This window comes from Biomphalaria glabrata, chromosome 10, assembly GCF_947242115.1.
Source record: "Biomphalaria glabrata chromosome 10, xgBioGlab47.1, whole genome shotgun sequence".
Taxonomy (NCBI): domain Eukaryota; kingdom Metazoa; phylum Mollusca; class Gastropoda; family Planorbidae; genus Biomphalaria; species Biomphalaria glabrata.
The window spans coordinates 14,560,368-14,573,764 of record NC_074720.1 but is presented as its reverse complement, the minus strand read 5'-3'; the positions used below and the strand labels follow the sequence as shown (position 1 = coordinate 14,573,764).

The 13,397-nt window shown below is 32.5% G+C and overlaps 1 protein-coding gene across 1 annotated transcript in view; it reads right to left on the bottom strand.

Annotated features, from left to right (window-relative positions):
* Positions 1-1,864: 1,864 nt before the first annotated feature.
* LOC106054380 (synembryn-A-like) overlaps positions 1,865-13,397 on the bottom strand; it is a 29,402-nt gene continuing 17,869 nt past the window's right edge. The window contains exons 9-15 of the mRNA XM_056043864.1: positions 11,592-11,760; positions 10,928-11,026; positions 10,372-10,436; positions 9,315-9,397; positions 8,865-9,021; positions 8,255-8,374; positions 1,865-7,955 (exon numbers count right to left, since the gene is read on the bottom strand). Coding sequence (XP_055899839.1) covers positions 7,829-7,955; positions 8,255-8,374; positions 8,865-9,021; positions 9,315-9,397; positions 10,372-10,436; positions 10,928-11,026; positions 11,592-11,760 — 820 coding nt within the window. The 3' untranslated portion in view covers positions 1,865-7,828. The remainder of the gene's footprint in view (positions 7,956-8,254; positions 8,375-8,864; positions 9,022-9,314; positions 9,398-10,371; positions 10,437-10,927; positions 11,027-11,591; positions 11,761-13,397) is intronic.

Sequence of the window (13,397 nt, the reverse complement as noted above, 5' to 3'; positions counted from 1 at the left end):
ATTTTTCAATTATTTCATGTTTTTATTGTTTGCGCGTCACATATTCAAATTGGAGATTTACCTTTTACAAAGCAATTCATCATCATCATCATCAAACTCCATTAGAGTGAGGGCTTGAGAGGCTCAAATCCTCTCTTGCAAAAGCCCTAGACAGAAACCCTGCTGTCTTGCGTAGTGCATAAATGTCGCCATACAGGTCGAGAATTTTGGGTTTCCCAGACTGTCGAGACGGAGATCAGCAAGTCTGGGGCAGTCAAACAGAATATTAGGCACGGTTTCCTCTTCTTCCCCGCAGCGGGGGCACCGTGAATCAAAATTTGGCCACAGCCGCGAGAAATATGAGATAACAGGACAGTGGCCTGCCCTGCACTGTGCTATAATAGCTTGCTCAGGCCTGGACAGCCTCCACCACGGGGAAGTGCGGTCAGTGCGCTTCATGCGCTCCCAGACTCCACGGGCTTTTTGGGACTTGTCCCAGCACTCAAACCACTTTTCCTTTTCTGTTTTTTGTATTTGAGCCAGGGCTTGATGAAAGCTTACAGCCTGTTCAGTGGGTGGAATTTGCCCTCCCTGGTGGACCAAAGAGTCTGCAATTGTGTTGCCAGTCACACCTATGTGACTCGGTACCCACTGCATTATTACAGGGGTGCCATAGCGTTGTTTAATGTTATGTGAAGCCATGATGACAGTGTTGATATTGGGGGGCCATGGTCCGGGGCTTTGCAATGCCTTTAGTACAGATTTTGAGTCAGTGACCACAACAATCTGTGTTGTCCTCAAATGTCCCTCGCCGAGTTTAGCAATTAAATATACATTATAAGACATCAGTTAGGCCAGGTTCACATTCACTTATCATTTGGTTTGCTGGACCGCTGGGGCACCACACAAGATCTGTCAACCTTCTTTCTCCAATCTTCTCTGTCATTTGTCTTGTTCAAATTTAAATCTGATGTTCTTTCTGAAAATATTGATACCTGCATTTTTACCTGCCTGGGTGGACCACTTCGGGGGCTGATTTTGAGTGTGTTTCCACACAAACTGTCTTTGTAACCTTGTCTATGTTTTTCTTGTTTAATGTTTAATATATTAGTTTGGCTTAACTGAGCTAAACACTTGATAATCTAAATTACAATAAATAGAGGCCAGACATAGATCTACATTTAATTGTATTAAACCATTTGAACAAAATTTACATTTATAATCCATTAAGAAAATAGTTTATCTTCTAACAGCTTAGCGCGTGCAGATTTAGTTATTATGTAAGTTTCTATATTCTGGATCTAGTCTAAACCTATTAAGTAAATAGAGCGATTATGATCAGGATTAGTAGGCCTACTAGTGGGTAATAGTGTATTAGCCTAAGCTGTTCACATGGGAAACCTGTTAAGCTGTGCAGGCTAATTTTTTTTTATATTTCTTACTACGTTTACTCCAATATATTAATCGAAAATGTTGGGAAGAAATCTTGGAGCAGTGGCATCATCGGAGGGGGGGGGGGGGGGCAGGTCTGCGGTCCGCACAAGTCAACACCATTTTGGGGGTGGCAACCAAGTTAGAAAAATTATATCTTGGAAAAAGCAGACACAGCGGAAAAGATAATTATAAAGTCTCAAGATATATCTAGGAGCAGTGGCGTCACTAGGGGGAGGGGGTGTGAGGGGTGCGGTCCGCACCAGTTGACACCATTTTGGGGGTGACAACCAAGTTGGAAAAATTATAACTTGGTAAAAGCAGACACATGGGAAAAGATAATCATAAAATCTCTAGATATATGCCCAAATATGCCTTGACACAACTCAGTATAAGTGTAAATGATACAGCACAACGTTATACCATTTAAAGCATAATAAAAGAAACCTGTTCATATGATTTTACATCAGTTTATAATTTTAATTAAATATTATTGTAAAACTTGCAGTAATATTTTAATAAATGTAATAAACATTGGGATTTTACATTTGAGCAAAACGCACTAGGTGTCACCGACACTGTATCAGGGTGTTTACATGCTGATCTTAGGTGATCACTTAACGCTACCTTATTCCAGAAGAGTTAGAAAAGTCTTATCTAAGACGACGTGTTGCACTGTTTGCTTTTATGTGAAAAGTACCGCCAAATTTTTAAAATTTCTTAAAACGATCAAAACAAGAATATGGCTTGAATATATTTCTCGTCCATTGGTGAATTTGATGGGGGCTGCCTTTGAGTTCGTGTGATAACACAAACTCTCTTTGTAATCTTGTTAAACTTGTCGATATTACTTTTCATTTTGGAAATTTTGTTGTGTTTCATGAGATATCAAAGCATCCGCATAACTCTATCATCACAACTGAAGATACATTCAAGCAAAATCACAATATGACAGCATTTTTGATAACTCGCCTGTCTTTTTTTTAAAGACATTTGAGATTTAAATTCACTATTTTCTTATTAAAAATACTGCAATCTAGTTCTTCTGTTGTGTTCATGTATACTAAATTTGAAATATTTGGTTCTAATGGAATTAAATTTAGGACAGTGTAGAGAAGTCAGAGGCAATATGCTGTAGGGAACCAAAACTTTCTTAACAAGTGTCAAATGTGATCTTTTTAGCGTAGTTACAAATAAATGTAGACATAATTAGGGCTGAAATGATCAGATACCAGTGAGACGTATCAGTTAGAAAACTGTAAGCAATTGCAGGTCAAGTTCTGTTGAATTTTTTTTTTAAATTTGAGGACACTGCGTCAAAAGTTGTGGACAGTAAAAGCTGATGTTGTTTTGGATGTCTCATCTCAATTTTATTAAAAGCCACAGAAAATCCAATGATTGTTAAGTTCTAATGACAGTACCACAGTTATCATGATAGAAAAAACAATGTAGTCATGAAAAATTAAGCTATATCCTTCTATTGGAGCAATCTCTTTGGCTTTGAACTGCTACTAATCTAAACTCAAAAAACTAAGTATACACATTTTCACCTATTGGTAGCTGTTACTGATAAAAAAATACCTGATTTTTAATCCTTTAACATTTTTGTTTATTTCATAGACTGCAGGCATCTATAGTTAAAAAATAATTTAAATTGAATCATTCTAAATCTTTGCTAAACTTTTTTCCATAGCTGTTCAACTATTCTTGTCTTCTATCCTAAATATCATTCAAGCATTGTTAAAAAAAAAATCAGGAACAATAAACACAATTTTTGGGTATATTTTTTGTGTGTTTACTGTGAACACTATCGTTATCGTTTACACAAACAAAGATAACAGCTACGAAGTATTGAATGTTTATCTTAGTAGAGCAAGTCTTGATACACTGTCACAAAGCCCGTCTCTTCATGGATTAGAAAAAAAACAACCATTTGTTATATTTAACTATCAACAAAGAAAAACAGGCACGCCAAAAATGTGATAAATTGAAGCCCTTTTTTTTTGTTTGATGAGTACAGAAACAAAAGTTAGTTACTAGAGCTTTAAACCAAAACTATTAAGTACATTTAGATGTAATCCTTAATAAAACAAAGTGCCTATAAAACTTGTTCCAATCTAGTTGAATCAATGCCTGATATTGTCTGTAACGTTCAAAACATTGTTACATACAGAGATAACTATATTGATAGATATACCATAACATGCCAGATACTGGTGTACTGATTTTTTAATGTTACTTACAGTTAAGCACAAAAACATGACTCAATAAAATGTTAAATTAGAATGTAAGAGCCCCATCTGAATGATTGATAATACCTGGTTAACACAAAATAAAAACCAAGGAAAGGGGTTTACAAAAAGACTTTACTGTGGGACCCCTTCATTATTTTAAATATTTCAAAACTAAGCCATTATAATTTTGTTGAGATGAAACAAAAACAGATAAACAAAGTCCAACAATAAATTTGTGATGGTCCAATTAATGGGTTACTGTAAACCCAGCTGGTTCAATGAAACAACAAACAAAATTGGTTTCTCTTAATGTATTCAAACAAAAAAAAAAAAAGTACCAATCCTTTGTCAGAGGTTATCTGAAAACTGACACTGTAAGAGAACATGCTAATAACCAAAGTTTGGTTAAGAGTAACCACAAGATAAAACCCAGAAAGTTAGGAGGTGGAGAAAAAGTTTCTCTTTCAGACATTTAACAAATGATAGCTCCATACAGGCTAGGTAACTTTAAGTTAGATGAACAAACTTGCAATTCTGACTAGAAAGTGACTATCTTAACATTCTGGGTGTACCTCTTACTTTTCAGTTACACAATTAAACACTGAGAAAAAAAAAAACAAGGTTGGGTAATACAGCAATTAATTACAAATTCTTTTAAAGAAACGCATAACAATAACTTAGATTCTCATAACAAAAATGTAACAAAAATCAAAAGATCTAAATCTTAGGCTGCAAAATAAATAAAACTGGATGAATTATGCATCTTTATAAACATATTTAAACATTTATTTCTAGCCAAATCGAAGTTAATATATAAAAATGCTAAATAAACTTGTAATGTTTAAGTAAACTGAGACTATCCATTAGCAAATATTTATAAATAGATAATACACAATCCAACATCATGTGTTTCAAAAACTTTTGTGGAGAAAGAAATTTAGAAACAGTTGTAGAATGAAACTCAATGGTGACTTGTAATAAACCAATAACTATACAATTACATGTTGGACTAAAACATATTTATTGAGAAATCTGAATACTTACACAATGCTAATGAAATTTATATTGTTAAACCCAATTTCTAAAGGTTGTTAAAAACATTGTCACTTTGCTTCAGTAAGAGATGTTTGTTAGAGAAACAATTTTAAATGTTGACCAACAGAAGCAGTGTTGCTGGGTACAAAAATAATTAATTAAACACTTGAAAAACTACATTCATCATTAGATCACAGTACAGTCATCAGAAAATTAACTTCATTTCTCATGAGTTAAATTATAAAATATATATATACACACATAAGTACAATTATACTATGCAGATGCTGAACAACAAGGAAATTAAAACAACAATCGCTAAGTAAAAAAACAAAATTTTGTTTACAAAACTAAACATAAAAAGCAAAATTGAACATTGGCCTTCCATCCTAACAAGTTTATATGGTCGTGCTACCCCACAGAGTACACATTACAAAATAGGTTAGCAGTAGGGATAGGAAAAGAATAAACTATTGCTCCTTTTTAAGATTTGTATGTATCATTACAATTACCCAATGAATGTTTTATTTCCTGTAAGAGAAGGCCAATTATTCAATCCCTAAATTCAAATAAAATATATTTCCAGAAACAAATCACCTTTTATTCTGTGGGCACTGACTTATGCTAAGCCTTATTGTGATTACATCTGAAAGCACATCACAGCAAAATCAAAACACAGAAAATGCAAATATTTATATATTTATATATAGAGAGAGTCTCTATAGGATATTGCACATCAAAAGACAAAAAAGTTTGCAGCAACATCATAAGCTGAAAATGATTTCCCCCCCCTTTTTTTTTTTTAAATATTAATGTGTTTGTAACTGCTTAAACTGCTATGCTACTTAATAACAAGGACATATGTTTGTAAATACTGGTACTGCAGCTTCAACTGTAGAAATGTTTTGTCAGAGAATACTGAATACCCCCAAACCAAACTTTCAGTGGAGACGCAAGAAAAAAACCCACTAAAACCCAGAACATAGGAAACAAAATACCTGTGCTGGAGGGAAATCTCTGTACCCACAGAGTTGACAGGACTGAGTGGGTTTGACTTCAAAAAACAAAGAAAAAAAAATTAACAAATAAAAAATCTTCATAGCTATTTAAAACTACTCTGACATAATCTCATAAATATTTGTAATGAGAATACATTGTGGCAAGATTATTTCAGTCACATATGTTTAAAAAGAATACTGAACAATATGGACATGAGTGAAGGATAAATAATCAGGTCTGCTATAAACCTAATGGCTAAAAAGCCTTTAAGGTGTATGGTGGATTGCAGACATATTGTTGAATAAATAAAAGGCCTACACATTTTCTTACAATTGCTTCAGATAAAGTCTCATTCTAGTGTGCTTGATTCAACAACTTAGGTTCCTCTGTAATTCAAATTTTAGAAAATGGGTGTACAATAACTGGACTATATAAATGTAAAAAAAAAATGATTTTTTTTTGTTCTAGACTTTCAGTAAAATTATATTTTTGTTCCTATTCACTGAAAGCTATACTTATCTCATTTGGCACATGAGCTGTATCAAATGGTCAATATTTCTAAAAAAAAATTTTTCTTACAAACTACAGTCAATAGTATTTTAGTTATCTGTTTGAGGGATATAATACATTTTCTGACAATATTCATTTACCAAAAAAACCCGCCTTCAAAACGATTCTGAATATTAAAAATTACTTTAAAAAAATATTGAACATATTATTAGTTTGGTGTTAAAAAAAAAAAAGATTTAACAAACTTGACATACACTTTACAAAGGACATAAGCAATCAAAGTTTTATTTTTTTGCAATTAGAAAAATTAAAATTAGACGTGAGATTTTTAAACCTTAGGTACTTTGAGAAAATCTTTGGTTCAGTACTAGAGTACTTGTGAACCCTTAGGGAAAGATCTAAAAAAAAAATGAATATTAAAAAAAATAATGTAAAAAAAAAATATATGAAAAATGTAAATGTGGTATTAAGGTGTTTTAGTTTAAACCCAGAACATGCTAATATAAAACCCCAGCTCTATAAAACTAGTGTGATTAGATGTTTGAACACAGTGTGACATTTTGTGGGCACAAATCATCAACTGAACATTACAAAAAATATAGAATGGTATACAATACAGAACCCCAGGTATGGTATATAGACATATATATATGCATATATCTCTATAAATATATGTTTACAGGTATAAATAGAACAGGTACGTCATATTGAACAAGTTCTTTGTCCCCCAAACAAACATACACACTTGGATTAAAGGTCAGTACTGAAAACATTATAGAAAACTCACAAAAAAAAAAATCTAATCAAAATGCTTTGATAATTATTAATTATTAATTATGTAACATAACTAAAAAAAATAATAAACTATACAAACTTGAAGCCAAGACAATGAAATGCTAAATAGTCACATACAGTCAACGATGATATCTAATGGACTTGGTTAAAGATGCTGCACTTGTTTTAAATTTCATGGCTTAGATTCCAGTATAAATGACACAGAGGGGGAAGAAACAAAACAAAAGCAAACACAATGCTTTATCTTTCTAATCAAATAGAATAGAAAGAAACAACCAATACGGGTAAAAAAAAACAACACTATTGAAAAAAAACAATGCCTGTAACACACACACAAAAAATATGAATACCCAAACAAACAAGTCAGCACAGAATGGAATGACAATCAACTTGTTTCAAATATCAGTTTTACATATGATAACGCCAAGCCTTATTTGTAACAGTTGTATAACATCAGTAATATTGACAATGGGAACGTTTTTTTTTTCTCCAATTTTTTAATTAGATTTATTTTATTTCATTTTACGACTCCCAAAAATGATAATATTAAAAAAAATTGAAAACAAATTTTACCAACTTCTTAAAAGTAGAGCTCATTAACTATTTGAAGATGTGCAGAAAAAATTTACAAAAGGGAGTGATAGATTAAAAACTTGTAAGTAGAAATAATAATACATAATGATCGGATTCTGATCATAACCAAAATATTATCTATAAAGCAATTTGATTTAGTGACTCGTTAGCGATCGCAGAAACAACTAAAAAATTAAAAAAAAAGAGTAACTGTAAATTAAGAGAGGCTATCACAAGCTGTTGGCCCAGAGACTAACAGCACTGGAAATCACTCAGTCTTCATCCTGCTCTACTGTCCCACCTTCAGCTCCTCCCTGACCTTCCAACAGCTCTAGGACATGCTCCATCGCCACTGGCCTTCCATCTTCTCCTACTCGACAGGGCTGAATGACTCCCTGCCTACAAACAAAGCAAGTAGAGTAAAAAGTACAATATTAAGAGGAAAAAAAAGGTTATCTTTACAATTATCTATAGGTACCCTAACATAGGTATAGAAAAATATTTCAATTATGTAATGATGTAAAGCCAAAATGAGTGTCAAATTTGAAATGTCTATATGGTTATTTTAATTATCTATTAAGATAATAAAAAAAAAATTAAACACAAAGTCTGTGAATGAGGTTTAAAAAAGTAGAAAGATTGTCACGAAGTCAGTGAATGATGTTAGAATTGAAAGAAAGAACATTAATGTGACCAACCTCTGGAGTTTATCTATAGTGTTAAGAAGCTGGTTGGCTTCATACTCTTTCTGTTCATCCGTCATTCCAGCCATAGGGTCAGGCTTGTCTGCTTCCCACCTACCCGTCACAGGGTTGACTCTGAAGAAAAAACATTGAAAACTTTTCAATGGCATGACCAAGTTGCTCAAGCTTTAAGAAACATAACATAATGTAAATCTCACAATATATTTGATTGCTATCGCACAAAAAAATATCTAGAAGTATGTACATCAATCGATGAATAATAACAAAAAAAAAGCCCTTAATTCCATCAAATTACTTAATGCAATGATTTTTTTTTTCAAATTCTGAAGACAGAGTAAAATATCTTTCAGTGAATGTGCAACTTCAAATGATGTTCCCAATGCTCTAACTAATGTGGACTGTACATTTGATGAGCTAGAAGACAACATGAATTATTTTCTCTCTTTTTTTTTTATAAATGTGAATGGGGAGAAAGTTTCATATCAATGAAAACAGATTAAAAAACAGTGTATGCTAAAAAAACAAAACAAAATAAGAAATCTCGTATTGAATAGCTTGATTCCATATTAAGAGAGCTGACCACTGACCACTAAGAAGGGCCTACCTATCTTTGAGCTCAGCATACTCCTCTGTTTCTGAATCTTCAGAATTACTTGAATAATCTCCCTTACGTTGACCACTGTCCCCCAGTTTGAGAAGACCAAACTGGGCCAAGAGGCCAGCACAGTTTCCATAACCTGTATACTTCACCATACGACTTACTAAAAAAAAAAAATTTAACAACAATGAAACATTAAAAAAATGCTGGAAAAATGTTTACTAGTAAAAATCTACTGGAGTAAAAACTGAAGCAATATTTTTCATTATAAAAATACACAAGATTATTAAATAATACAAAAAAAAACACACCATTTCAACAGTTATTAAGTTAGCTTCTAAAGAAAATTGTATTTAATTCAACAGGCAAGAAATAAACTATACTTGTCATATAGTACATTTGTTTATGTAGAAAACACTGAATCTAACAAAAACAAACTAGGAAGCTAAGACTTACCATTTTCTTTACACAAAATGAAAAGGAAATGAGCTACTAGATCTTTGACCTCAGTCACTGGTGATGTTAACAGTTTACATAATCTGTGTAGAACACAAAGAAACTATTTTGCATCTTTGAAACATTTTAATTCACAGATATAAACATTTGAGAAACTTTATAGGCAAACTTAACTACCAAACACAAACATGACTATTTAAGAACAATACAAATATTATACCAAGAAATAATATCAAAATACAACTGAAACACTAGCAATTGTTGTTTTTGTGAATAATAACAGTCAAATCAATAGTACAAATTAAAAGATACCCCCATGCAAATCTGTAGTGAATTTAATCAAACTTAATAATTTCTTTAACAGTATTGATGACAGACCTACAGGTGAGAGTTAACTGTCTGACCTTTGTGACATGTGGGGGAAACATTCCCAACAGACTTGCTGGCTGGACCAATCAGAGTTGTTGATAGCATGGTTTGTTAGTGAACTCTGGTTGTTGATAATAAATATAGCTTTTATATAGTGCTACTTTCATGCTTATAGCAAGCATGCTCAGAGAACTATGGTCCAACCTCATTTGTGGACCAGTGGGGGAAGGGAGTATCTGGGAGAAGAATTTCAGTGCTGCCTAAGGCGCTCAGTAAACACAACTTTGCTCATAGCCAATCCAAGTTCAAGCGTACTTAGCCTCTTGACCACGCTTCCCACTGATATTTGAATGGATAATATGTTTAGGAACATGTAGAACAAGGATCTGTATCAAGGCTTGTAGTTTATTAATGAAGTTAGCTGCTGTTAGTTCCTTAACAATGAGTTTCTGTGAGACGAGTGGGTAAACAAAAGAGACACCACAAAAACCTTTAATTTTCTATGCCTGAACATTCTTACTATAAAAAAAAAGAGGAGCTTCATACAACTTCATTCCCATACATCTATTAAATAATACAAATTATCATAAACATTTATTTTTAAAAATTCATGTGCCTAAAATGTGCATGCTAAATGTTTAAAAACAAAAGGGCATGCTAAGTTTTTGTGATACTTGAAATTGCTTACTTGTTTCTAAGGGTGTCCCCTTCTTCAGGCAAACGTTTCACCTCACCTCTTAAAGGAGGCAGCACCTGAGACAAACAAAACACTTTCATTAAGATGTGTGTGTGTATTGTTCCTTAGAACATATTCATTAAGGTGTGTGTTTTACTGTTCCTTAGAACATATTCATTAAGGTGTGTGTTTTACTGTTCCTTAGAACATATTCATTAAGGTGTGTGTTTTACTGTTACTTAGAACATATTCATTAAGGTGTGTGTTTTACTGTTCCTTAGAACATATTCATTAAGGTGTGTGTTTTACTGTTCCTTAGAACATATTCATTAAGGTGTGTGTTTTACTGTTACTTAGAACATATTCATTAAGGTGTGTGTTTTACTGTTCCTTAGAACATATTCATTAAGGTGTGTGTTTTACTGTTACTTAGAACATATTCATTAAGGTGTGTGTTTTACTGTTCCTTAGAACATATTACGATGTGTGTGTTGCTACTTAGAGAAAGTTTAATAAATCATGCAGGAATTAAAAGTAATTCTAATTTTAATACAAGAAATCTTATTACCTTGAGGCGACAGTACTTCCTAATGGCTCGGTTATGGCGACAGGCTTCACACAAACAATGTAATATTGGAGCCAGATTTTCCTTTACATTTTTAGTAGCCTAGAAAAAAAAGAATTTTTTTTTAGTGTAAAAATTGTTAAAAACATAACAGAAAAACTGCACAAATTTATATTTCTTTTTGCTCACAAGTTGTAATAGATTAATTTTTCCATTATTTGAATATTTTGTTTTTTACTTCCATAATGTCAAAATTTATAACTATTAAGATACAGCCATGAAAAAAAACAACAACAACACAAACAAAATAAAAAAAAAAAGACATTATTTTTAAAAGCTTCACATTTTTAACAATTAAAGCAACATAATTATAAGAAATGACAAAAGTTGATGAAGTAAATTTGTTAATGATCTCTTTAATTGTGACTAAGTGATAAAGTGTTCTGCTTCTCCAAAATAAGTCCTGTAAATGCTGGGATTAATAAGTTGAATTTGAAAGCGTCAATGAAGTGACTTTCTGAATTTTTTTTTTTTAAAAACCTCTTTTTTTAAGGGTAAAGTTTTTCTTTATTTAAACAGCTATCAAAACATCCCTTTCACCAAATGTGAACAGCTAATCAATACATGTACCACAAGCTTGAAAATGCTTTTAAAGAAAAAGACGTACAGTGCGTAACCTATGGTCCAAAAACTCCAAAATTACATGGATGGCTTCCATGTTTTTCCCATCATATTCAATATCTTTGTTATCAATGCCTTTATCATCATCCACCATTGGTGTCAGCAACTCCTCATAGAAATCGGCAGGTATGTTTATTAATAAATTGATGATATGGCTGAAAATAAAAACATAATGGAAACATTATTTATACCTCAATACAACCACAAAGCCAAAATCTATAGGTAGCAATCCAAACATTGTTAACCTTAATGTCACAAAAATAGTTTTATCATAGATTCTTTAAATGATATCATTTATTATTTATGATGAGGAAGCAGAGGTGACTAAAAAAGTGAATATTGTGAACTATGATTACGTGACCAGAAAGTGGAAATGTATGAGTAGAAGGTAAGTTTGTCTGTTATTAACACTGATAGAACTTGTCTGAAATGAGTACTGAATAAAGTTGTTTTGTTTTAGTAATGCAGACATGTTTTAATGTAATTGTGAGAGAAACTAGTGTCCTTATTTAGATAAGACAGAATGCAGATCTGCCTACCAAAAAAAGTCCAAATGCGTAACACTTACGGTCAAAATGCGTATTTTGGCACCAGAATGCGTAACACTTACGTGATCCTCTATTTTGTCATATATATATATATATAAAATTACATGTCATGATTAGATCTACAATCTAAATCTAGATCAATAGAGATGAATCAGATGATATCTAGACTAGATCTGGATCTATATCTATATAATGAATATAATTTTATATAATCTACTCTAGATCTGGGCTCAAAAGTGTTACCGATGCCGTGGATCCGCTAGATCCAAACTTTCGTAGGCCTACCTTCATACTTGATCTATTCTATACTAAGAATCTAGTCTAGATCTAGACTAGCTGGTAGTAGATGTTATCGATCTAGATCTAGTCAATCTAAATTCTAAATCATACTAGATCTATTCTAGATCTATAATCTATAACTAGCCTAGTTTGTAGGGTAATGTAGAGAATCATAACGTAATGACTAGCTAAACTCGAGCTAGATCTATTCCTATATAACAAGTTATCTAGATTTTGTAGATCTAGAATCCAGATCTAGATCTAGACTAGATATCTACAATGTCACTCAATGTGTTTTGAATCGATAGCTCTTCGATTTTTTTTTCTATACAAATGAATACGAGAATCAGGAATGCACCAACATAATTAATTTCTACTCATGAACTTACAAAAAAAAAAAAAAGTCACGTTGGTGTATCAGCTAACTGACGGTACCAACCTGGTACCAACCCGCCACTCCCGCACTCACGCGTTCTTCATTTCTAGACATCTAATTACTATTAAGTACCAATCAACGTATAGATCTGGGCACATTGTGTTCACCCCACCTTTTCTGTTTCGCCCCTCTCCCCACAGGTGGGCTTAGCGTGACCTCCGTGACCGCTTGTAAGCTAGTCTAGAGAGGAGAAAAAAAAAAAGCATACGAAATGCGTAACGCGACAGGTTAAATGCGTATTTGCGTACTGGCGGTCATTTTTGGGAGATTTTGCGTAACGAATACGCATTTTGCGTAACGGTAGGCAGGTCTGCAGAATGATTTAATACTGGGTGAAATAAAATCCAATTGTAAAACACACAATTCACAAAAGATAAATGTATTATTGATATTTGCCAAGCTAAGTATTTTAGTTTATACTGGGATAAAATTATATTTTTGTAAAATTACAGATGTTCGTTAAAAATGATTTCAACACATTTCCATTTGTAAAACTAATCATTCATGTCTATAAATAGTTCGTCTATAA